Source organism: Peromyscus leucopus, chromosome 22, assembly GCF_004664715.2.
Source record: "Peromyscus leucopus breed LL Stock chromosome 22, UCI_PerLeu_2.1, whole genome shotgun sequence".
NCBI lineage: Eukaryota > Metazoa > Chordata > Mammalia > Rodentia > Cricetidae > Peromyscus > Peromyscus leucopus.
The window spans coordinates 33,644,657-33,670,913 of record NC_051081.1 but is presented as its reverse complement, the minus strand read 5'-3'; the positions used below and the strand labels follow the sequence as shown (position 1 = coordinate 33,670,913).

The 26,257-nt window shown below is 43.4% G+C and overlaps 3 protein-coding genes and 1 non-coding gene across 5 annotated transcripts in view; 3 read left to right on the top strand and 1 right to left on the bottom strand.

The window, feature by feature from the left end:
- Positions 1 to 6,774, top strand: part of Spdya (speedy/RINGO cell cycle regulator family member A) — a 30,876-nt gene extending 24,102 nt beyond the window's left edge. Inside the window, exons 6-7 of one of the 2 annotated variants that reach the window (XM_028873910.2) lie at positions 535 to 832; positions 6,165 to 6,774. In XM_028873910.2, coding sequence (XP_028729743.1) covers positions 535 to 832; positions 6,165 to 6,253 — 387 coding nt within the window. In that variant the 3' untranslated portion in view covers positions 6,254 to 6,774. The remainder of the gene's footprint in view (positions 1 to 534; positions 833 to 6,164) is intronic. The other variant, XM_037198065.1, reaches the window with a different exon arrangement.
- Positions 6,775 to 6,792: 18 nt separating this feature from the next.
- Trmt61b (tRNA methyltransferase 61B) lies at positions 6,793 to 13,085 on the bottom strand. Its single transcript, XM_028872879.1, is given in 9 exon segments — positions 6,793 to 7,292; positions 7,295 to 7,475; positions 7,601 to 7,635; positions 9,353 to 9,518; positions 9,520 to 9,563; positions 11,922 to 11,966; positions 11,968 to 12,177; positions 12,179 to 12,687; positions 13,022 to 13,085. Coding segments are annotated over 9 exon segments (1,515 nt in total). The 3' UTR covers positions 6,793 to 7,031.
- Positions 13,086 to 13,129: 44 nt separating this feature from the next.
- Positions 13,130 to 13,201, top strand: Trnac-gca. Its single transcript has one exon. It is a non-coding gene; the product is annotated as a tRNA-Cys (tRNA).
- A 12,645-nt stretch (positions 13,202 to 25,846) lies between these two features.
- Positions 25,847 to 26,257, top strand: part of Wdr43 (WD repeat domain 43) — a 43,430-nt gene continuing 43,019 nt past the window's right edge. Inside the window, exon 1 of the mRNA XM_028873894.2 lies at positions 25,847 to 26,111. Within this exon, the coding sequence (XP_028729727.1) occupies positions 25,887 to 26,111 (225 nt within the window). The 5' untranslated portion in view covers positions 25,847 to 25,886. The remainder of the gene's footprint in view (positions 26,112 to 26,257) is intronic.

The following is a 26,257-nucleotide window of genomic DNA, read 5'->3' as shown; positions in this document are numbered from 1 at the left end:
TTAAAAGGTTTCTTCATTTTCATTATCTGCTTGAACTAATTTACTGTCAACTATAATATTAAAGGTCTAAGCAATCACTCCACAGAAATGCTGCTGTAGATGTTTTAAACTTGGTAACTTCACTGTTTTTATTGTTGTTCTTTGAGTCAGGGTCTTAGGCCTTTCTGGTCTGGAACTTGCTTTGTGGACTAGACTGGCCATGAACTCACAGATTCCTCTGCCTCTGCCTCCCAAGTGTTGGAACTAATGTTTTGTTTTTTCTCGGAGACAGGTTTTCTCTGTGTAGCCCTAGCTGTCCTGGAATTCGCTCTGTAGACCAGACTGGCCTCAAACTCAGAGATCCACCAGCCTCTGCCTCCTGAGTGCTGGGATTAAAGGTGTGTGCCACTACTGACTGGCTCCACAACTGTCTTTTTTTCCTTTCCTTTGTCTTTTAATCTCAGTTTTAGAAAAAGCTGTTCTTCGAGTACAACTTCTGTACTTTACTCAATTTAAAAAATTTATTAACTTCACAAAGTAACCATTTCACTATAGGTTATGGCCATTGCACCAACCCATTACATCTGGCAACGAGAGCGCTCTGTGCATCACAGTGGAGCGGTGAGGAACTACAACCGAGATGAAGTTCATCTGCCCCGGGGTCCTAGTGCCACACCAGTCGATTGTTTACTGTGTGGTAAAAAGGGAAGATATATGAGATTGGGATTGTCTTCATCGTCATCTTCATCCAGTGACACAGTAGACCTAACGGAAAAACATTCTCAGGAATCACACAATTCATTATCAATGGACATGATAGGTGAACCTTCTCAAGCTAATAGCTATTCTCAAGGTATGATATAATGGTAAAATAGAATTAAACTAATGCATGTTATTTATCTTTCAGGCAGGGATGCATACGTTACATTATTGAGTTAAATTAGTATTGGAAGTTTTCCCTCTTCCAGTTACCACTGTTTACTCTCTGCCTATACTTGTTTTGTGGTAGCCTATAAACATTAAAAAGATTTTAACATATCTTAAGCTGAAACTCAATATGCTGTGAGCTCCAAGTATTAGGGATCGAAGGGTTTCTATGAAATGTATGTTTTATTTAAAAGTGATTTCAAGAAGAAAATAAATTTAATTGTAATCACCATCCAACTATTGGTTTCTTCTATATACTTTTCTAACAAAATTAGACCATATTTTAGCCAGGCTAGCTTTTTATTATTTAGTATAAATCATTTCTCTATGTCATTTAGTCTTATTGTGATGTATATCATAATGTATTTGCATATTTTCATTTTTGTTGAGCTCTAAATGCTTACTTAGAAAAATGACATATTAACTAGAAAAAATTATATTAACCAGAAATACAACTATAACTTTCAAATTATTTTTATATGTAGCATTTCCCTGACATTTCATTTCTAGATTTGAAACAGTATTAGAAAAATACTCTGTAAAAGGGTCCTGTTTACTTCTTACAGATTCCTCCAATTTGAAAGACAGGTTTCCTATAGTCCCTTCTAACTATCATGAAAAAACAAAAGAACAAAAACAGACCCACACAATTTCAGAATTTTATTCGTTTATTTTTACCATATCCTATGAGAAGGACAATGTCTACTGAAACTTTACTTTACTAAAAGGAGAAACTAAATTCTAGTCCCTTGACAATAGAGGTTGAACCTTGTTCCTCTTTCTTTCTTTGGACACAGTATTTACATAGCAAATTTTACTGACAGTATAGTCTCTTTCTTCTCAATATCTCCAAGCACACTTTTTATTGTCATACTCACATTTGACAGTAAGTAGGGCTGATCATTAGCTCAATTATAAAGTAAGAATTGCCATTTATCACCCCTCTCCTGTCTCCCAGGCTTCTTTTACTTTTACATTCTTTGATCCTCAGAATAGGTAAGTTTTATTGGATACTTAAATGTCCCAGGCAATACGGAAAACCCCTTACATTCATAATGCCCTTAATATTCACTACCACTGAAGGTTAAGTATTGTTATCTCCACTTGACAAATAAAGAAACGGAGGCTTCTGTTAACTTGCCCAAGGTTGGTAGAGTAATATTGGAAACCCCCAGTCTTGTGACTGGAACCTGAATTCCTACCTAATATGCTGTATAGGCCTTTGATGAAATCCTGCTTTTAGCAGTGAAAATAAGCTGTGGCAGAAGTCTTTAGGAAGACTGCTAAAGCAGTAGAAATATCAAGAACCAAGTTCCTCCTTGTAGAGTGAATTGGGAGCAAATTCTAATAGTTTGAACAGGTATCTACAGAAAGCAGAAGAGAAACCACCATGTTTTCTTTAGACCAATCCCTGTAGATCTCATTGGAGCATACTCTGTACTCCAGGTCTTGCCATCCCAATAGGAAACTGGAGTGCATGCAGGAAGTAAGGCACTTTACCAGTGACTGTACTGAAAAGGCTGCGGACAGGGGATGTGTCAGTGGGTAAACGCTGGTAACTGACGATCTGAGTTCAGTTCTCAATCTCCCTCACACTGTCCTGACCTCCACATGAACACTGCGGTACATACACAAAGCACACACAAAGGAGGAGGGGAGACAGAGAAGGGAAGGAGGAGAAGTTTAAAGCAAGTTTTTGAGCCGATATGGATAAAAACAGATAGGGAATTGTAGAAGGGATTGTGCTTTCACCTTGTTTATTGATGAAATTCCCAAATTAGGATTTATAGGTCCTTTTTATTTATTTATTTATTTTCTCCAGAGACAGTTTCTCTGAGTGGCTCTGACTGCCCTGGAACTAGCTCTGAAGACCAAGCTGGCCTCGAACTGCCTCTGCCTCTGCCTCTGCCTCTTGAGTGCTGGGATTAAAGGTGTGTGCCATCACCACCTGACTGTGGATCTTAAGGTTAACCTTAAGGTTAACTCTAAAACCTTTGATAATGTCAGAGGGAAAGTGCTATAAAGAAAAAATATTGCTGAGTATGGTGGCAATGTCTTGTAATCCTAGCACTTAGAAGGTTGAGGTAGGAGGATTGCAAGTTGTGATACAGTGATTTACCATTAAAACGGGCGGGGGTGGCCTGGAGAGATGTCTCAGTGGTTAAAAACACCTCCCACTCTTCCAGAGGACCCCAATTTGATTCCCAACACCCACATGGTGACTCACAACTATCTGTAACTCCAGTCCCAGGGTACCTGATGCCCTTTTCTGGCCTTTACAGATACCGTACCTGTGATACACAGACAAACATATAGGAAGGCATCACACAAGCACACAGGAATACATGCAGGCAAAACACCCGTACACATAAAAACTAATAATAAAATTAAAAAACAAACTGCTACCAGCAACAAAACCCCTATTAGATAGATAAATGGATAGATAGGTATGAAATATTGATCACATATACATTTGACCAGTAAAAAAAGTTTGCATTGATTTTTTTGATTAACAGTATGGACTAACCAGGGATGAAGTTAACAATATAGTCATAGTATTACCTAGGGTAAGGTCAGTCTCTTAGCAGCTGCTCATGCCTTATAGTGACCTCTGTTAATGAAACATTTTCCCTACAGTCTACTTGAGGTTGGAGTCACTTGATGGTTTATAGTCATTAAAAAACTCATTCCAGGTGGGCAGTGGTGGCACACACCTTTAATCCCAGCACTTAGGAGGAAGAGCCAGGTGGATCTGAGTTTGAGGCCAGCCTGGTCTTCAGAGTGAAGGCTACACAGAGAAACCCTATCTTGAATCCCCCCCCCAAAAAAAAATTCTTCAATAGAGACACACAAGGAGCTGATGTTGGCTCAGGTTTTTTACTACAATTTATTGTAGATAGTAATTAGTGCACCTTTCAAACAAAAGGAAGCAACTTTCTTCCATCCATCCTAACTTTTTTCCTTTTCTTTTTCTCTTTCTTTGTTTCTTTTCTTTCTCCCTTCCTTTCCTTCTTTCTCTTTTTCCTTCCTTCCCTTCCTCCCTCTCTTTCTTTCAACATGGTCTCATTGTGTAACACTGGGTGGCCCAACCTCACTACAAAGACCAGACTGGTCTCAAACTCACAGAGATCGGCCTGCCTCTGGGATTAAAGGTATGCAATACCATGACTAAAGTTGTTTGATTGTTAAGTAACAGGGACCGAAAAGCAGCTTTAACACAAAATTGCTTGTGACATTTAAAAACAAAATGTCGGTTTGACAAGGTAGATGGTAACACTGTCAAAATACTTTCATGGGGATAGAAGAGGCATTCTTTAAAATTCAGACATATTACAACTAACAATAGTATACTAGTCCTTTATACTAATCATTAGAAAACTCAATCCCCCAACAAGTTTTGAAGTGGTTTTCTAATATTCATTTTATTGCTAAAATAAAAAACAAACAAACTCAGAAAAGTCACACTCTTACCAGTTAAAGAAACAGCAACAAAAATATGGGATTTCAGCTCTATCTAAATATGCAACTTGTGTGTGTGTGTGTGTGTGTGTGTTTTTAATTTTATTGTGTGAGTGTTTTGCTTGCATGTCTCTCCAGCCCCCACTTTTCTGTTTTTGCTTGCTTTGTTATTGGTGTTTGTGTTTGAACCTAGGGCCTTATATATGCTATGCTCATGTTCTTCCATTTAGGTTATACCTCCAAACCCTGTAGCACATTTTATAGCAAACTATCACTGTTACTCTTTATACCCAAGGCATCTAGGCTAGTCCAAGTGAAACATGGACATGAATTATCTGAAAACCTGAGGTTTTAAAATAAAGACAAAGGGGAAAAATACACCAAGCCTTATCTTTGGCATCGACAGGCACAGAATATTCTGTATGCTCGATAACCTATAACCAAATAATTTTCTTAAAAATAAGTCCACTTTTGAACTTCATTTTTTGTTATATTGTCATTCACTGTTCTGGACACAGTCACCTATGTTTAAAATCTTTGCACTTAACAAAGATATAATCAGGGCTAAAGATATGGCTCAGTGGACGAGCATATGTTTGGCAGGCACTGAACATTGAGTTCAAGCCCCAGCACCAAAACATACACAGAGTAGGGCACACGGAGTAATAATGTGACCAGGACCAACATTAGAAGCACAGATATTATAGCATTATAAAAGATTGGTAAAAGATTTTCAGGACAAGTAACGTATGAACAGGACATTGAATGAATCCTGTTTTCCCAGAGACTGGCAAACCTAAGGGGCAGGGCAGAATAGTGGACAGGAATTTGAAAATACAGATTGTCTTATACCAAATCACTAGCTAATCTGGTTCTTTCTTTATTTTTTTACACTTGTCCTCTTTAATTCCTAATCACATCTGTATTGCTATAAGTCAATAAATGAAACAATTCATGATCCAGTGTACACTTAAAGCCACAAGCAAACTTACTGACCATTTACTGGATAGGAAAGGTAGGGCAAGGCCTCTAGAAAGCAACTGGAAGACAGTTCTGAACCAGATCTCTTAAGATTTGAACATGATACATAAGGATCAGACATAGGCACACACACACACACACAAAAAAACCTACCATAAGTCAGGCCTGGTGGCACACACCCATAATCTCAGCACTTGGGATGTGGAAGGGTCAGGAATTCAATCAAGGTCATCCTTGATATATAGCCAGTTTGAAGCCAGCCGTGTGCGCCACCACTGCTTGGCTCATTATTACTTTAAAGTTCCATACAAGCAATTAAAATATGTACTAGGGCCTTTAATCCCAGCACTCAGGAGGCAGAGGCAGGCAGATCTTTGAGTTCAAGGCCAGCCTGGTCTACAGAGTGAGTTCCAGGACAGCCAGGGCTACACAGAGAAACCCTGTCTCGAAAACCTAGAAATTAATTAATTAATTAAAAAATAAAATATGTGCTAAATCAGGTAGTGGTGAATTCCTGTAAGTCCAGCACTTAGCTAAGGCAGGAATATCAGGAGTTCAAGATAAGGCTGGGCTACATAGTGAAGTCCTATTTCAATCTTTTTGATGTTTTTGTTTTTGTTTTTTTTGATAGGGCCTCTTGGTAGCTTGATCCTCCAGCCTCCTCCCAAATGCTGGGATTAAAAGCACGATCATCACTCCCAAATGAAACTCTGGTACCCCCTCACCAAAAAAAAAAAGTCAAAAAGTATTTTAAAATATATAAATTTTTGTCTTAAATACATACAATTTACCTAAAAATGCATATTTTATTTCGGTAGCCAATGACCATCAATCAAACAAAGAAAAGGAAACTAATTTTATGAAGAAAGACAAAGCTATGGAGTGGTTCACAGGAAGTGAAGAATGACAAGGCTCTATTAAAGCAACCTGGAATCATAGCTACAGAATGTCCAACTAAATGCAAGACAATGTCAAAATGGGGCAGTTACCCAGCTGTACAATGTTCTCTAGCTTCTGTTACTCCTCAAACATATGTAAAAGTTACACAAATCATAGTAATAACTGAAAGTACCAGTTTATGACAGCGATTGAGAATACGTTCTCATTTGATACTTCTCTGCCTTCAAATTGATTGCTGTCACCTCAGGTACTCAGTTCAGCTGTGGTTTGAACTTCCTTAATCTGACAAGAAAAGCTAGTTTGAAAGAAAAAACAATTAAGGTCATAACAATGCATTAGTTAAAAGAAAGAAACATTTAATATGTTCTGAAAATATTACTGACATGTGTGACCAGTTTGCAATATAGGGACATGGTCTGTATAGAAAATGTGATTTTTCTGTAACAGAACAAAATACATACTACACTGTGTGTTTTATAATTGGTTTATAAAAAAGTATTGGAATATTAAACACTGTTCTTTTTCTGAGACCTTTTCTTCTTCGTCTTTTTTTTTTTTTTTTTGCATTGTTTTGGAGCTATGTTGCTAGTCGATATACAGAAACATTTGCCAGTGATCACATAGTAACCTTACAGACGAGCTTAGAACCAAATGGATAAGCCTGTTCATAAATCAATATATCTGAAACCCTTTTCATGGCCTAAATAATATACACATACAAGGACCTAAACTTGCTTCTTGGAAGAACTGCAGCAACACTTTAGGACTTACATTTTGCAATTCATTTAACAGAATAGAAAAACACTACATTTCAGTTTCTGTATCAAAAAAATCTCTGAAGAGTATCTGATAGTTATGTGAGTGTAGTATTGTGTGAATGTGTTGGCCAATATGCTTAAGAATCTACAATACTTACGATCAGAAACAAGCATAAAATAAAACTGAAGCTCAACATGGTTCTCCTCTTGAAATACTTCATTTCCAACTCCAATTTCCTTGAGAGAATGTAATTGTAAATTTGTGTTGATTTTGGTCTGACTTTTGGACCAAGCAGAATTCCACTTCTCCGTTTTGTAAGACAAAGCAGCCAATCTCTGACCTCACTTATCTGTTCACATGAGAGAGCAAGTTCACAGGTGTAAATCCCATCCAGAAGTTTAATAACCTGTGTGATGCTTTCAGAAAAGGGAAAAATGTTTATTTCTATCAAAACAAAAACTTTATAGGCTCTAAGTTAACTGTATTTCTCATCCAAATTTAAATGTTCTTACCTAAATTTAGATACAATACTTAAGTGAAAGGAAGGATTACAAAGGCAAGTTAAGTGGGATGCAGCTCAGTAGTAGATGCTTGCCTGGCATGTGTAGGGCCCTGGACGCAATCCCAGTACTACCAAAACAAAAACAAAAACAAAAAAGCATCAGGTCATGAGCAATTTCATAGACTTCTAAAGTGAACAACAGAGACCATTTTTTAACTTTACTTTTAATATTACACTTTCAATTTTCCAACCTGTCCAAAAAAAAAAAAAAAACCCACCTCTTTATTACTGTTTTTGTAAAAGATAGTTTAAACAACAATATAATGGAATTTGGAACATATGGTCATTTTGTAACAATTTTATAAAATGAAATGTACACCTTACCCAGTTACAAAATGATCATTTTAGCCTGACAAATAAACAAAATAAAAGTAGTTTCATCAGGAGGCTGAAGCAAGGAAGGTTAATGGGAATTCAAGGCAGCCCAGGCCACACAGTGAACTTAAATTCCAGACCACTCTGGGCTACAAAGTGAGACCCTGTCTGAAAAAATGGGGGGAGGAGGGTAATTTAAAAATCATAAAGAAAGAAGGGCGGTGGTGGCGCACGCCTTTAATCCCAGCACTTAGGAGGCAGAGGCTGGCGGATCTCTGTGAGTTTGAGGCTAGCCTGGTCTACAGAGTGGGTTCTAGCATAGCCAGAGCTACATAGTAAGACCCTCAAAAAAAATCGTATTTACTGGGGAGCCGATGGAGGTCAGAAAACAAAAGGAGTCCCCTCCTCTCACCATGTGGGCCTTAGGGACTGGATGTCAGGCTCGGAGGCAAGCACCTTTACCTACTGAGCCATCTGGCCAGCCTTAGCCCTTTTCCTTCATTCTCAATAATATAAAACCATGGCCGTACTGGTATTCTGGTAGTCTTTTCTTATCTCAAAACTTTGATCCAACGTAAGCAAGAGTCATTTGTGATATTTCACAGTGTTCGTTTATAAACTGACAAGAATTTATTTTGCAAAGGTGTTAAATATATCTTGGGGGGGGGCGCAAATAGTCCAAGGTTACAAAAATCTCTTCCCAATCCCTAACCCCAAATCTTCCTTTGGAGGTAGCCCCAGTACTAGGCACTTGCCCTTCCTGTGGCAGCTGTTACACAAACCTGCAAGTAATTGTGTGTTTTTAATACGTATTATGGCTAAATCTCCCCTCTTTGACTTTCCTGGAGATTGTCATTTCAGCAATATGCAGACACTGTGCTCTTTTTAACCACTGTATTCCATGAGCTATTTAACCGGCAGCTTCTGGATAACCATTTAGCTGTTTCTAGTCTTACTCTAATACAAATACTTAAGGGAATATTCTTCCGCCTAAATCTGTGTAATGGCAGTCAATTACAAATTAAGCTCAAGGGGTATGTAAGATTTTTATATTGAAGAGTATGTGCATTTGTCCTGTTACAAAATGTTTCCAGTTTATATTAAATAGTAGTGTACTAAAGTGTCTGTTTCTCCATACCCACCCCAACAGTTATCAACATTTTACATGTGCCAATCTAAAATGTGAATAGTTTGCCATTGTTCTTCTTTCTTTTTTCTTTTTTAGATAGGTTCTTGTGTAGCCCAGGCTATCCTAGAACTAAGTAGCCCAGGTTAACCTAGAACTCAATTCTCCCAACAGTGCTAAGATCATAGGTATGTGCTTCCATGTCTGGCCTACCACTGTATAATTTTCATTTCTCTTAAATTATAAATGAGGTTGAGCTATGTGTGTGTGTTACATTTGTATATGTTCGTGGAGAGTATACCCACTGTGTGTCTTCCTCTACTGCTCTCCACTTATTAAGACAAGGTCTCTTCACTGAACCTGGAGCTCACAGCTTCTACTAGATTGGCTGGCCAGTGAGCTCTGGAGATGATGTCTCCCCCTGCCCCATGACCTCCTTTAGTTATGCCAATCTTACCTGCTTTAGATAAAAATAAGCTCACTGCACCACAGCCTGAGTCTGCTTCCAAAAGTGTCCCCTGGGCTGATGTCCATCATCAGTACATCCTTTATCTCCTATGATGGAACACAGTGTGAGTGACTTATAGATACATGCCAAGCACCCATTCTCACCTTACACTACTGTTGGAGAAAAGAATCAAAATAGAATTGAAAGCAGATTTTGCTTGATAAAATACAAATTCAAAAATCAATTAGTGTCTGAGTTAGGGTTTCTATTGCTGTGAAGAGACACCATGACCACAGCAACTCTTACAAAGGAAAACCATTTAATTGTGGTGGCTTACGTTTTCAGAGGTTCATTCCATGGTGCTGGAGCAGAAGCTGAGAGTCGAACATTTTGACCTGCAGGCAACAGGATGTGGTCTGAGACACTGGGTATGGCTTGAGCCTATGAGACCTCAAAGCCCACCCCCACAGTGACATACTTCCTCCAACAAATCCACACCTCCTAATAGTGCCACTCCCATTGGAGGCCATTTTCTTTCAAACCACCACCATTAGCAAATAAGGCAGCACTTCAGAACCAACTAGAAATTACAGATAAGGGCTGCAAGGGCCCAAGAGATAGCAGAAAGCAGCAGAGTAGCTTAACTTAAAAAAAAAAAAAAACAAGAGTAGAGAATTAAAATAATCATGGCTGAGACAGGGTTTCTTTGTGCAACCCTGGCTGTACTAGAACTAGCTCTAGACCAGGTTGGCCTCAAACTCACAAAAATCCACCCTCTTCTGCCTCCCAAGTGCTGGAATTAAAGGCATGTGCCACCACCTACCGGCAGTAGGAACAGCTTTAAACAGCACAAGAAGGATAAGCACTTTAGGATGGAAGACAGAGACTTAAAAGCCAGCATGAGGCATTTGAACTTGGCCTGGTAAGCAGTTAGGGTGTGTCACTGAGGCAGCAGAAAGAACATTTTGTGAAGACTGATAATGGCAAGGGAATACATGAGAGGCCAGAAAATCAGTTTTTAAGTTATTAGACACCTTTTTCTTGAAATGATGAAAACATTTTGATGTGAGCAAAAAAGGAACTTTATCAAAAAATTGAAGCCGAGTGGTGGTGATACACACTTTTAAGTCCAGTACTTGGGGGTCAGAAAAGGAAAAGAAAAAAGAAAAGAAAAAGAAATGATTAACTTTTAATTTAGAATTATAATATTAGAGAGTTTGGAACCTTGCTATGTAGACCAGGCTGGCCCAAACTCACAGCAATTTTTCTGCCTCTGTCTGCTAGATGCTAAAGGCATGCACCATCATGCCCAGCTAGTAGAACTCCAAATTCTAGGCAGATAAGACCTTTGTAGTCTGGACATCAGCGTATATTACCCAATGAGACCTCAAAATATCCCAAGGATGGTCCTATTAATATCCGGTCCTTGAAGTGGGTCAGGGGTGAGTTTCGCCTACCTACCCACCCCTGCTCACCCATCAAAACTCAACTTCCCCATGTCCCAGCTGCTGTTTCACGTTGTTATTAGGGGTGACATAGCATATAAGAGGTGGAAGGTTTACTGGGGTTGGGACTCCATTGATGTGGCTTTAGAAAGCAGTCATCCATGCTTGGATGGGGCTTTTCCAGGAAGTGGCTCCTTGGCATACTCACGCATCAGTACTTAATCCCAATAATCTCACTGGCTCACCAAACTCGACTTAGATGGTATCGTTTTTTTGGTCTGCTGGTGTCCTATCTGGGGTGAATAGCCATTTATGAGCATCTCCCGAGAAAAAGAACAGAACCCAGGATTTTTGATGCATTCTAGGCAAGCCCTCTACAGCTACAAAATATACTTCCAGTAACATATCTTATTAAGTATTATTATTAAAATACCGCCATGGGGCCTGCAAGATGGCTCAGCCAGTAGATACACTGTGGACAAGTCTGGTAACGTGAACTTGATTCCAGGATCCCACAAGGTGGCAGAAGAGAACTGACTTTGAGTGTTACCCTCTGCCCTCCACGATCTGACAGCGGCTCGCAAGCATACATGCAAGAAGGACACACACACACACACACACACACACACACACACACACACACGCACACACCCCAAATATTAAAAAATAATAATAATGTCACAGTGATACTACAAAATTTACCCCCAAGCAGACAACATTCTCTTAAGTACTGAACTCACTTAAGAGCTGTGGGGAGCAAACGAATGCGTCTGTTTAGCGAGTCCACATCACTCTAATAGAAAACTGGCATAGTCTTCATTTTAGATAAGGGAGTAGGGGCTATCAAATTTAAGATCAGTTTATTTTTGAAATTATCAGTATCTGGACAGGTTTTAAAACCCAACATGTTGAAAAACTCCAACGTTTGGTGATATGATGAGAACATTCATCAGATTGTGGTCCTGCGCCCCGTCTTTGCCCTTCCTGGAACCCACACCTACCTAATCCCCTTCGCAATACCTCTGGATACATTACGGTAAGCCCTCTTTTCATCAGTAATACATAATTCCCCCAAAGCTGGTCTCTGCAGCAGAAAACTCTTAACAGAAGAACTCGTCGGGATCTGTCCGGGGGAACTTGCCCATGATCTCGCTGGATGTGATTGCCGCCGGTTAGTATCAAAGTGTCCGACGTTGCACAGCCGAAATCATTTCTTAAATTGCGTGTGTCTTTTCCCTGTCTGAGCTAAAATAAGCTCCCCGATCCGAAAGGGTCCCCTCTCTGGAAGGAGAGCAAGAAGAGGAAACCTGAAGCTCCCCGGGCTCGGTCTCCAACTGAGCCACCGCGGACAGCACGCGATCCCCGGGGTCACAGCGTGAGGGGTCCCAGTGGCTCTGCTCTCCACTGCAGTCCTCCCGATCTCGAGGGGGTGACTCTTCCCGCGAAGTCCACAGCCGGAGGTTTTCCACAGACCAGAGACACCGAGTCCAGACACTCCGGGCACGGGGAGCAAGAGATGGGGACAATCCTCGCACGCCTTCTCCATCTCGCGCGTCTCCAGGCGAGGACTCGCAACACCGGAAGCGAGCTCCCTCTCCAGACACAAACGCAAAGTCCAACAAGAATGAACAGACCCGGAGCCTCGGCTGACTCCGGAGCGCAGCAGCCTCAACGACGAAAAAGCAACAGCGCAGATGCTGTCGCACACATATGACGACACACAGCCCCAGCCCCTGCGCCTTGGTTCGGGGCAGCCGGCGTCGCAGGCAGAGTGGCGTCGCTGCTCCTGCGTCCCACAGGCACGGTGGGCGGAGCGTGGGGCTCGTTGACCTCGGGGCTAAGAACTGATTCAGGAGCTGAATTTCTTGCTTTTTTTTTCTCCCGGGTGGCGAGAGTAACGAGTTTACCGCTCAGCAGCCTCCGCTAGCCTCTGGGGCACAGAAGGGACAGGAAAGACGAAATGTAGAGATGGTGGAACCTGCGAAGTCTTCTACCAGGTTTCAGTCGCTAGTGATGGGAAACAGGAACGTCACCTATCATCCCCGAGAGGCAAAAGTTAAACTAGCCCTGAGATTCGTTGGTCAGACGTGGTAGATCGCAGTGCTTGGTGACCCGCACACCTTGCCCATAGCTGGCAAGTCCTTTTCGAATGGGTATGGACTGTCTGTCCATCCTCAGCCCCATGTCTAGAGTGTCCACAGAGGCGGAGGAAGTCACTAGTGGCCATTGGGGGTATAGCTCAGTGGTAGAGCATTTGACTGCAGATCAAGAGGTCCCTGGTTCAAATCCAGGTGCCCCCTTTTCTTTGGCTTTTGGAAACCAAATGAAGCCAGGCATGGTGGCGCATGCCTTTAATCCCAGCACTCGGGAGGCAGAGACAGGTGGATCTCTGTGAATTCGAGGCCAGCCTGGTCTACAGAACAAGATCCAGCACTGCCAAAGACTAGAGCTACATAATAGAAAAAACAAACTAAAAAGTGACATTTGTGTTCTTATCCAACAGAATTCTTAAAAAAAAAAAAAAAAAAATCAAACAACACAATTGTTTGAACCTCCCCGCCCCCAAATGAAATAAATGCTTCTTAAAACTGAAGTTACCTTTTGCACCCAAAGTTAAATATCACTGGCCTATCTGCTTGATCACTTGGCACATGTCTATTGAGAATCAGGCAATACCATGCACGTATATTGAAAATTCACTCAAGATGAAGATTATGTGACTTCAGCAAGGTCCCTAACATGATAGCTGAGAAGTGGAATGTGAGAGTTCTAACTAGTCAACCAAATTCAACAGCCCTTGTGGCTTGTACCATTCACCTCTTCTAAAGACTAACCAAGGATTGGGAGGATAGCTCAGTCTGTAAAATGCTTGCTTTGCAAGAACTGGGGTCTGAGTTTGATTTCCAGAACCCACGTTTAAAAGAGAGGTAGGCAGCGAGATGGTTCAGCAGATAAAGATGCCCGCCCCAGAGACTGATAACTAGATTTCCATCCTAGGAACGAACTCATATGATGGAAGAACAGACTTTCCTGGGTTCTCCTCTGACACCCACACATATTTTGTAGCAAGTGTTCCCCCCACCCAAATATTTTTTTTTTAAGTGGGGCATGATAGGTATGTAATTCTGACCCTAGGGAAGCAGAGAAAGGCAAATCCCCCAGCACTCGCTGGCCAAGAAGCCTAGCTCACCAGGCAAGTTCCAGGTCAGTGAACAGGAGACCCGGTCTCAGCACCAGGCACGCATGTGGTACACAGACATGCATGCAGGCACTCACCCATACACACAAAAATAAACAAAAGTCTTTTAAACATGAAAAATAAACCCCATTCACAGTCTGGGAGTGTAGCTGCCTCACCATCACCTGGAAAAATTCTATTCATATTTTTGAAATTTACCTCATTTTGTGTCTCAAAACTGATTTGACATACTGTTCTTTAAATTTCTGTAATAATTTCCTTATGTTACTGTTTTAAAAAAAATTAGCCAGGTGGTGGTGGCCCACACCTTTGATCCCAGCACTCAAAAGGCAGAGGCAGGTGGATCTCTGAGTTCCAGGACAGCCTGGTCTACAGAGTGAGTTTCAAGACAGCCAGGGTTATACAGGGAAACCCTGTCAAGAGAGAGAGAGAGAGAGAGGTTGAGACTTATGTATACGAATGTTTTGCCTTGTATGCATGTATGTCTACCATGTGTGTGCCTGGTGCATTCAGAGACCAGGAAAGGGCATTAGATCCCCTGGCACTGGAGTTACAGACAGTTGTGAGCCACCACCCTATAGATGCTGAAACTGAACTGGGGTTCTCTACAAGAGCAGCAAGTGCTTTTAACCTCTGAGCCACCTCGATAGCCCTTGTTTACATTTCTTTTGTGTTTGTCACATTCTGCTTTCAGCATAAAATCATCCAGTAAACATTGGTGGGTTTTATTACTTCCAATTTTGTTATGTGTCATTGTAAGTAGACTTTTAAAAAAAAGAGATGATGAACCACACAAGATGCTCTATGAGCAGAAACAGTGTCCTTTTAAATGACTTCCATGCATTTCCTCAGAGAGCACTTCCTTGATGTCCCTCCGTTCCAGGCTACTTTTTGTTTGCTTTGGGCTTTTCCTCATCTCCATTACTAACAGGTGAGATTGTTTTGGCTCCATCTCCCAGGCTTCCATCTGCTTTTGAGTTCCGAGAGCAGATCTCTCTTACTCCACATTGTATCCCTGAGGTCCTAGCATGAGGCCTGAAGGAACGGATGAGGGAAAGTTGCAAAACAAAGCCATAGGATTCCTTTCCTCCAGGTGATTTGCCTGCAAAATCCATTTCCTTGTGATGCATGATGAAATAGGAAAACAAACCAATGCTCAGAGACAAGAGAAGAAGAGCTCTCCAAAATCACTTAGCTACTGGGTGTTAACAGTTCCTCTGCTTGTAGACCAGAGGAGAGGATCCCCAAATTTATGTTCTCACATTCTTAAATGGACACATCTGTGTACATGTCATTAACTTTTTAGAAAATATTTCCTATTTTCCTTCTTTTAAATTTCTATAATCCATTATCATCCCAAAAAGAAAGAAAAGTAGCTTTCACTTTACTTGTGCTATAAGGAGATGCAGAGAGCAGTGAACTTCAGAAAGCCAAAGAGGCAGAAAGAGTCTGAATTTTTTTTCTGTGCCTTGGTGTTTTGCCTGCATGTATGTCTATGTGAGGATGTCAGATCCCCCGGAACTGGAGTTACAGTTAGTTGTGAGCTGCCATGTGGGTGCTGGGAATTGAACCCAGGTCCTCTGGAAGAGCAGCCAGTCCTCTTAACTGCTGAGCCATCTCTCCAGCCCCTGATTTGATGTCCTTTGTGGAGAGTATGCCATGTGCTGGAAACATCACTCTGCATGACACGGTTCTTCAGCCAAGTTCTCAGAGTGCAGGATCTGCACAGCCAGACTTAGGACTGCATAAGTCCTTATTGCAACCCTTATTTTTAATTTTCTCCAAAACATACGTTTAAAATGGAATTCTGGGAGGTTTTCTTGAATAATAAACTGCTGTTGTTTACATCTAAATTTTCCAAAGTTACTTTATTGTTCAATAATATTCTTTTATTAGTTATAGATTTTTCAATAATATGGATCATTTATTATTGACTTCCCATGATGCAGTTGAGATTTAGCTGTTTTACCCCATTTTCTGCTCTTAACCCTCAGCTCTGCATGCATTTTCCTACCTATGTTTCCCAGCACTTTCTTTTCTTTTTTTTTTTTTTTTTTTTTGGTTTTTCAAGACAGGGTTTCTCTGCGTAGTTTTGCGCCTTTCCTGGAGCTCTCTTGGTAGCCCAGGCTGGCCTCAAACTCACAGCGATCCGCCTGGCTCTGCCTCCCGAGTGCTGGGATTAAAGGCTTGCACCACCACCGCCCGGCTCCCAGCACTTTCTTATCACAGTTTTGGCTACACTGGTATTCAACACTCAGATAATTATGGCCATATAAGTACTATTTCAGCTGGATTGTGCGTTTCACTGAGCCACGTAACATAGCTTCTTGAGGGGACTAGAGAGGTGGCTCATTGGTTAAGAGTGCCTACTGGGGGGTTAGGATTTAACTCAGTGGCAGAGCACTTGCCTAGAAAGCATGAAGCCTTGAGTTCAGACCCCAGCTCTGAAAAGAATTGGCAGAGCATGGTGGCACGGGCCTTTAATCCCAGCATTTGGGAGGCAGAGGCAGAAGGATCTCTGTGAGTTCGAGGCCATCCTGGTCTACATAGTGAGCTCCAGGGCAGCTATGACTACATAGAAGACCCTATCTCACAATAACAACAACAACAAAAGAGTTCATACTGCTTTGCGTTCAGTTCCCAGCACCCACATCAGGCAGTTTACAACCTCCTGAAACTCCAACTCCAATGGATCCAGTGCCCTTCAAGGATACTGGCACTCCACTCATGTTCACACACACACACACACACACTTCAAAAGGCTGTTTTAAAAGATGTTTTATTTTGTAAGTGTGTGTGTTCGGGGATGTGCATGCACATGTGTGTCCATGTGTGGAAGCCAGAGAACAAACTTGGGAGCTGTCACTCAAGAATACCATCCACATGGCTGGGCGCGGTGTCTTACGGCTTTAATCCTAGCACTCGGGAGGCAGAGCCAGGCGGATCTCGAGGCCAGCCTGGTCTATAGAGCAAGATCCAGTTCAGGCACCAAAGCTACACAGAGAAACCCTGTCTCGAACCCTTCTCCCCCCCCCACCCCCCCCACCGCCCGCCAAAAAAAAACAAAACAAAAATCATCCACCTCATCTGATGTAGTGTCTCTCATTGGCCTGGAGCTCACTAATTAGGATAGTCTAGCGAGCCCCAGGAACCCTCGGATCTCTGCCCTCCCAGTACTGGAGTTATAAGCCTGCCACCGTGCCCATTTTTACATGGATTCTAGGGACTGAATGACGACCCTCATGACTTCGAGGCAAGCATTCTCCTCAGCTCTGAAATAATACCTTTTAGTATTTGAAATGAAACCAAGTGGGTAATACAGGTTTATAATCCCAGTTATTCAGGAGGCTGAGGAAGGAAGATCGGTAAGTCCAGGTCTGCCTCTTGAGCTACAAAATGAATTCAAGACCAAGCAGGCAAAACTTAGTGAGACTTATCCCCCCCCCCAAAAAAAAGGAAAGAAAGAAAAATAAATAAAAAGAAGTGTGGTAGCCTTCAAAGAAGGTTGAGGATGTAGCTAGTGTCTACCGTGTTTGTCTAAGCATGTGTGAGGCTCTAGGTTCAGTTCCAATGCATCAGCCACAGAATACTTCAAATCAGGAGTTCTCAACCTGTGGGTCATGACCCCCTTGCAGTTGCACGACCCTTTCACAGGGGTCACCTAAGACCACTGGAAAACACAGATATTTACATTACGATTCATAGACAGTAGCAAAGTCACAGTTATGAAGTAGTAACGAAAATAATTTTATGGTTGGGGTCACCACGATATGGGGAACTGTGTTACGGGGTTGAAGCATTGGGAATCTTGAGAACCGCTGGTTTAATTACTGGTGAAGTCATAAGACTCAACAGTCTAATCACATATTGCTATAGCTGATGGTTCCTTTTCCGCACAAGTTTTGTTTTAGTTGTTATAAAACAAATGGGTAATTTTTAGAAACTAATTGGTCATTGACTCAACTTACCCTCTCCCAGCTGTATAAAACACCGCCCAATGTCTGCACTCATGTTAGTTATCTTGTCATTTTCATCTGCTTACATTTCTCGAGACTTTGGGATCATCTTCTTCTTCATCAGTTGGCCCCGTGTCCTCCAGAGTCACCCTTGACGGGAGATTGCCTCGGCCTCTTTCTCAGTTCTTCTGGGATTCCTATATCCCAGATTCTTTTTTCCTCATCTACTCACTGCTTTTGGTAGAGAACATCATCCTTCACTCACGTCTAAAGAGAGCTTGGGAGGTAAAGTCTTTGCACCTCATACGCCGGAAAACATCTTTATTCGACTCTCACTCTTTTTTGTTTTGTTTTTCAAGACAGGGTTTCGCCGGATGGTGGTGGCGCACGCCTTTAATCCCAGCACTCGGGAGGCAGAGACAGGCAGATCTCTGTGAGTTCGAGGCCAGCCTGGTCTACAGAGCGAGATCCAGGACAGGCACCAAAGCTACACAGGGAAACCCTGTCTCGAAAAACAAAAACAACAACAACAAAAAAAAATGCCCTGGCTGTCCTGGAATTTCCTCTGTATAGACCAGGCTGACCTCAAGCTCAGAGAGCTCTGCCTCCTGAGTGCTGGGATTAAAGGCGTGCACCACCACCGCCCGGCCATGGTTTTCTGGGGTCGAATTCTGTTTTTCCTTAGGGTTTTGATGCTTTAATTATCTTCTAGCTTTCACTTTCTGATAGATTTCATCAGATTCTTTTTTTTTTTTTTTTTTTTTGGTTTTTCGAGACAGGGTTTCTCTGTGTAGCTTTGCGCCTTTCCTGGAACTCACTTGATAGCCCAGGCTGGCCTCGAGCTCACTGAGATCCGCCTGGCTCTGCCTCCCGAGTGCTGGGATTAAAGGCGTGCGCCACCACCGCCCGGCGCTTCATCAGATTCTTGATAATTTTTCTGTCCTCTCTCTCTGAATCTTCTCATGAATTGTTCACAGCGATGTAATTTTAAGTGTGATTTTGTCCACTCTAGTCACCTTTGAGGAGCTTTTTGAAAACAATTTACATGTTCTATGTGCATAGGTGTTTTGCCTGCATGTGTGTCTATGCACCACTTGCGTGCCTGGTGCCCATGGAAGCCGGAAGAGGGCATCTGATCCCGTGGAGATGGAGTTACGGAGAGTTGTGAACCACCGCGTGGGTGTTAGAAATTGCACCTGGGGCCTCTGGAAGAGCAGTCATTACTCTTCCGGTGGTTGGAGTTGTTGAGTCGTCTCTCCAGTCCCTATTTTCTTTTATTCCGTGTCCTTCCTCTCACCTACCCACCGTTCGACTCAGCTTCTACACAGCAGACTATGTTAGATGTCGTACAAGTGAAACCAGGCAGTGCTTGTCCTGTGATGGACAGCCACACTTGGTGCAGTGCCCTCCAGGTTCATCCATGCTGGGGCAGACAGCATACACTTCTTTTTGCTTTGTTTGTTGTTGCTGTTGTTTCGAGACAGGGTTTCTCTGTGTAGCCCCAGCTGTCCTAGAACTTGCGCTGTAGACCAGGCTGGCCTCGAACTCAGAGATCCATGTAGCAGGGATCTTAAAGAGTCTTATTAATAAAATCAAACCTGTGGCCAGTTATTGGGGTGAATGCTGGAAGGTCAGAGAAGCAGAATGAGCCGCAGCTAACCTCACCTGGCCAACTTTCTCAGCTGGTCTTGTTTCCTCAGACTGGAAGCCTCTGAGTCCTTATCCAGAATGAATCTCAGCTGAACTGTGCTGCTCGAAAGCCTGAATGCTTAACCAGCTAAAAGCTTCTAGTTTCTGGTCTCCACGCCTTATATATCTTTCTGTTTTTGTCATAACTCCTTGGGATTAAAGGCTCACTTCTTGGGATTAAAGGCGTGTGTCACCATGCCTGGCTGTTTCCAATGTGGCTTTGAACTCACAGAGATCTAGAGGGATTTCTGTCTCTGGAATGCTAGGGTTAAAGGTGTGAGTGCCACCATTTTCTAGCCTCTGTATCTAGTGGCTGTCTGTTCTCTGACCCCAGTTAAATTTATTAGGGTGCACAATATTTTGGGGAACATAATACCACCACAGATCCACCTGCCTCTGCCTCCCGAGTGCTGGGATTAAAGGTGTGCGCCACCATTGCCCAGCACACTTCTTGTTAAAGGTTAACTAACTACCACTTTCAATGGATATACACATTTCCTGTCATCACCTATTTGACAGTGGGTATTTAGATTATTTTGGTATTCTGCCTATTGTGGATAATTTGCGGCGAACACAGGACTGCCGGCAATCTCTTTGATAGCCTGAATTCAGTTCTTTCTCATATCTGCCCAGATGGGATTGGTAGAGCATATGATCGTTCTATTTTTAACTTTTTTTTGAGGAACCTCTGTACTGTGTTTTTCTTCTTTCCACACTGTTTTCCACACAGGCGTACAAATTCACATTCCTACCAGCAGTGTGCAAGGCTTCCTTGTTTTGCACATCCTTGCCAATATGTGTTTCCTATTTTTCCAACAATAAGCACCCAAGCAGATGTGAGATGACACTGGGGTTTTCCTTTGCGTTTCTCTGATAATTAATGATCTTCTCATGTGCTTGGTGACCATGTTCTTTGGGAAAATGTTGATTCAAGACCTTGGACCATTTTAAGATGAGACCAGTTTGGTTTCCCAAGTCCTTCCAGTTTAGAACTTCATGTCCTTTGCTTCTGGAAAAATCTTTTCTTAATTTTTTAAAAAATTATATAGAGAGACGTAGGTGGGGTAAGAGACAGGGAGAGGTATGGTAAGGGAGAGGGAGAGACTTGTATGTGGAGATCAGTGGACAACTTGCAGGAATTGATTCTATTTTCTACCATGTGGGTCCTGGGGTTGGAACTCATGTCCTCAGGCTTGAGTTGGCAAGTGCCTTTACCCATAGAGCCTCTGTTTGAAAAACAAAAACAAAGAGCAACACATGCATGTAAGTTAAAAAAAAATTTTTTTTTGAGGTCTGAGTTATAGTCCTGTGCTTGCCCATCAAAGCCCCACATTCCAGCCTAAGGAGAAAAAGGAAGGAAAAAAAACAGAAATGAAGGAAAGAAAGGGGTCTGGAGAGATGACTTAGTAGTTCAGAGCCTTGACTGCCCTTCCAGAGAATCCAAGTTCAGTTCCCATCCTCCACATGGTGGCTGACAACCATCTGTAACTCCAGTTCCAGGGGTCTGACACCCTCTCCAGGCCTCCATTGGCATCATGCACACATGGTGTACACACGTACGTGCAAGGAAAGCACTCAGACACATTAAAAATAAAATAATACATAAAAATTAAAATTAAGGGGGTCTGGAGAGCTAGGTCAGTGGGTAAGAGTATTTGTTGATCTTCTAGAGGATCTGAGTTCAGTTCCCAGCACCCTCATGGTGTTTCACAACTGTCTGTAACCCCAGTTCCAGGGACCCAATATTCTATTCTGGTTTCTATGGGTACCAGACACACAAGTGGTGCACATATTCATGCAGGCAAAACACCCATACACATGAAATAGATAATAACAATAACAAAGAATTCTTTAAAAAGAAAGGAAGTAAAGAAGGGAGGAAGGAAGGAATCAATGATGCAGTACCTTTCCTTATTCATTGTTTTAAAGGTGTGGACCTGGTTGATCTCTTTATTTTTATTTTACATGTATGAGAGTTTTGCCTGCATGGATCTAAATGCACCACATTCATGCAGGTGCCCTTGGAGTACAGAGAGGGCATCAGATCATCTGGAACTGGAGTTGCAGGCTGTGGTGAGACATCATGTGGGTACTGGGAACTGAACCAGGTCCCCTGCCAGAACAGTTAATGTTCTTACCCACTGAGCTGTCTCTCCAGCCCCCTTTTCTTATTTCTTAGAGGTGGTTGTAATCTACCGTTTGTTAAGACATACATTTTCCACACTGTAAATATTTCCAAAGGTTGGGACTGATTTAAGTGCATTGACTTTGAGGAACCCATCAGAGATCCGTGTTTCCAAGAGCTGTTGCCATAGACTCCCATAAACACGACAGTCTAACAACAGAAATGTATCCCCTCAGAGCCTGGACACCAGGAGTCCAAGGCTTTAATATGACCATGCTCCCTCCAAAGGAACTAGGGCAGAATTTTATTATACAATATTACTTGTAGTGCTAAGGATTGAATCAGGGTCTTGGTAACGCTGAACTTGCTGTATACTGAGCCCTTGGGGGAGAATTTGCCATTTCTTTCAGAATTCTTTCTTTTTTTGAGACAGGGATTCTCTGTGTAACAGCCCTCGCTGTCCTGGAGTCCAGGCTGGCCTTGAACTCACAAAGATCCACCTAACCCTGCCTCCCTAGTGCTGAGATTACAGGCGTGTACCACCACTGCCGGGCCTTTTTTTTTTTTTTTTTTTTTTTTTAAATCGGAGTCCAGGCAGGCCTCAAACTCATAGAGATCCACCCATCTCTGCTAGAACTAAAGGCATGTGCCTCCACACCTGGCTTTGCCTGTCTTCACGTGACCATCCTCATTATGTGTATCTCTGCCTTCCAGGTAGAAGTTCACCTGTTTTTCTTAGAAGTGTTCCAGTCACTGGATTTAGGGACTACTTCAGGATATTATTATACTGAGATCCTCAACCACAGGCAAGGCCTTATTTCCAAATAAGGCCACATATACAGTTAACAGAATTAGAACTCAGACACAGCCTTTTTGGGGACACTATTCAACTCAGCACTATATCCATGTGAAGATGTTGAATTGAATATGCAAGTTTTAAGTTCAGGGGAAAGACGGAAGTTGGAGGCACACATTTGTGACCATCAGCACATGGATGGTGGCTGAGATTAATGGAGAAAGAAAGCCCCCAATAACCCTGATGTCAGAGCGTGGAGGGATGAGGAAGATTAAAGACAGAAGACACAGGATTAGAGGGAGGGCAGGGGGCATGTGAGGTTATGGAGAATGGTAATGATGATGGGCATTTACATTGTATGGAGGGTCTGGTATCCTTCACTGTAGTTTCAGAGGAAGTGTGTGAAAGCTCTGTTAGAAGGAACAAAGTAACAAAGGCTAGTTTTTAAAAAATACTTTTGTTTTTAAAGAAAAAAATTAGAAACTATCATCTATCATCAATCTATCATCTATCTATCTATCTATCTATCTATCTATCTATCTATCTATCTATCTATCATCTATTTTCTTTTCAAGACAAGATTTCTCTGTGTAGCTTTGTGCCTGTCCTGGATCTCACTCTGTAGCCCAGGCTGGCCTCAAACTCACAGATCCACCTGCCTCTGCCTCCCAACTGCTAGGATTAAAGGCATGCGCCACCACATCTAGCTGGGAATACTTTTCAAAAAGGGAGAAATAATAGAATGTTTATGTTGACAATGAGCAAGTTAAGAGATAAAAATTGCTGCCAGCAAGGAAAGGAAAGACTTTCTCAACAGTGACATCCTTGGGCTGAGCAGACGAGAGGAGAAATAACCTAGAACTGAAGTGGAGGCTGGCCTTTGGAACTGGGGCAGTTTGCCCTTAGTCCCAGGAGAGTGGAGAGCTGGTGTTTCCGGGAGCTTGTGGTAATTCCTTGGTGACTGCTGCTGTTTCCTTAGGAAATAGGAAGCAAGGTCACCTGCAGAGAGGAAGGATGGAGAGAAGGGTGGAGAAGGAGGTTCAAGACAACAGAAGTTATGAGTTAGTATCTTGGAATCCTGGGAACAGTTGTACTAGGGAACAACCATTTCATAACTTGGAAACACTAACTTCTCAAGCGAAGTTAGTCACTGTGAACTTAAAGTGAGTAGAAGTCACAGTATAGCTTGGCTTCTCTCTAGCTCCTTTCAGGTCTTTGTGGGTGGAGAGTTAGACTTGGCCAGCTTGCAGTTCTGCCAAAGATGTATGATGAGAAAGAGAGAGGGAGTTAGGGATTGCAAAGAGAGATTTAAATAAAGAATGAAGAGCAGTGGTCTGAGTGGTTCCTGCAGGGTAGAAGCCAGGAAGGGAAATGGGTCTCTCCTACACACTCTCATGAGGTCATGTGACAAGAGATACAGTTGTCCTCTATTTCCTAGTCACATACTGCAGGGGAAAAGGGCCAGCCAAAGAACCCTACCCTGGCCCTGAAACTACAGCCAAAGAAACACACTCTGCCCCTGACCAACTCAGTACAAAAAAAAAAAAAACAAAAAAACCCAGCCAATCCCTGAGCACGAAATCCACCCCATCTCTGAACTTCTCCAAGCTCAGGGATTGAAATCTGACCAATTCCCACCCTAAAAACTTCCACCCTGAAAAAACTCCGCTCCTGAGAAGCCCTACATAAGCCCTGTGCCTGTTCCCTTTGCCGCTGCCTTTTCCCACCCTGGCAGAGGCAGCCAGCCTCCTGGATTCTTCTCTCCCAATAAATCTCTTGAATGAGGTTTGGGCGACACCTTCTTTCACTGGAATGGAGCAGAACAGAGCAGAACTGTAACACTTTCATTGGGAAGACCTTCCTCTAAAGCAGAGATGTTATACTCCCGGGGACCTGAGCAGAACTGAAAAACTTCTCTGGGGAAACCCTTTCCTGCCAGAGCAGAGTTATTACATTGGGGTCTCCAGCAGGGCTGTAAGCTTCGACCCCCCCTACGGTGACTTTGTGGTAGTTCTTAGCTCCCGCCTGCCAGGATCCCTTTCCATCCAAGCTGCAATGCTTACACCAATATCCCAGTTTTCCTATCTGAGAAATGGATAATGCTGATAGTTTCTACCTTACCACGTAAACACCTACAATAGTGCTTGCCAATAACTGTCTTGGGCCTTTCTCCATGCAGATTCCTACCAACTCTTTTATATCACTGGTTCTCAGACATTATCTTAAAGTCTCTGACATGGCTTTATCATGCCTTGCTTCTGAAATTGCCGTGCTTTTCAGGGGCTCTTACTCTTTTGGCTTTTACCCCGTTTCACGGCTACCTCCTCTCAATCTCCTTTGTAGGATCCATATTCTCTTATTGACCTCTGAGCTTGGCCCTAAATTCTCTTTAGTAACATTCCTTTTGCGGGGGTGGTTTCAAAACAGCCTTTCTCTGTGTCGCCCTGGCTGTCCCGGAGCTTGCTTTGCAGACCAGGGTGGTCTCAAACTTAAGAGATCTGACTGCCTCTGCATCCCAAGCTCTGGGATTAAAGGCGTGCGCCACCGCTTCCTTTGTTTTGTTTTTCGAGACAGGGTCTCTCTGTGTAGCTTTGCGCCTTTCCTGGAACTCACTTTGTAGCCCAGGCTGGCATCGAACTCACAGAGATCCACCTGCCTCTGCCTCCCGAGTCGGCCCGGCACCGCTTCTTTATTCACATCCAACGCGACCTCCCTTTGTTTCCAATGGCATCTGTGTGTTAACATGGCCCAAACAGGCATCTTTCTCCTTCTCCAAGCCCCAGCTACTACTTTGCTAGTACTATGATCGGATAACTACTGTATGCCCATCCTTGAAGAGACTAGAGGAGGATGCAGACCCTTGTTACAATCCTGGAGACAGAAGCAAATAGCTCTTTGAAACATTTCCTGTAGTTATTTTTCACAGGCCATATTTTTTTTTAAAAGAAGGGCCTTGCCCTCTCTGCAGGATGTGCTCACTTCCCCACTCGCGCGTCCTTCCCTAGAGCCCGTGGCGACGGGCCCCACCGGGCCACCGTCCACAGGGTGGGGTGGACCCCGCCCCGCCCGCCCCGGGCTCCAAGCTCTTGTGCGTCACGCTCCGCCACTCCCCGGGCTTCCCAGCGTCCCCTCCGCCCTACTTCCTCCCTCCAGGCCCCGCCCCGCGCCGGGTGCGCCTGCGCCTGGGCGAACACGTGGCTGCCGCGGAGCCAGAGCAGACATGGCGGCCGGTGGCGGCGGTAGCTACGACCCCTTGGCCCCGGCGGGGGTCCCTTGCGCCTTCTCGCCGGACGGCCAGGCCTACTTCGCCCTCGCCTCCGGCGACGGTCACCTGCGGGTGTGGGAGACGGCCAGCAACCGGCTGCACCAGGAATACGTGCCTTCCGCGCACCTCAGCGGTACCTGCACCTGCCTGGCCTGGGCGCCGGCGCGGCTGCAGGCCAAGGTAGTGCGAGCGGGACGGGCGGCGCGGCGGGGCGGCGGGGCGGCGGGACGGGCGCCCTCCCGGCCGGGCTCCGGCCGTCCCGGGCCCCGCGCGCGGCGCGTGGCAGGCAGCATGTGCCCAGCGCGCGCGGGGCCCCGGGACGCCCG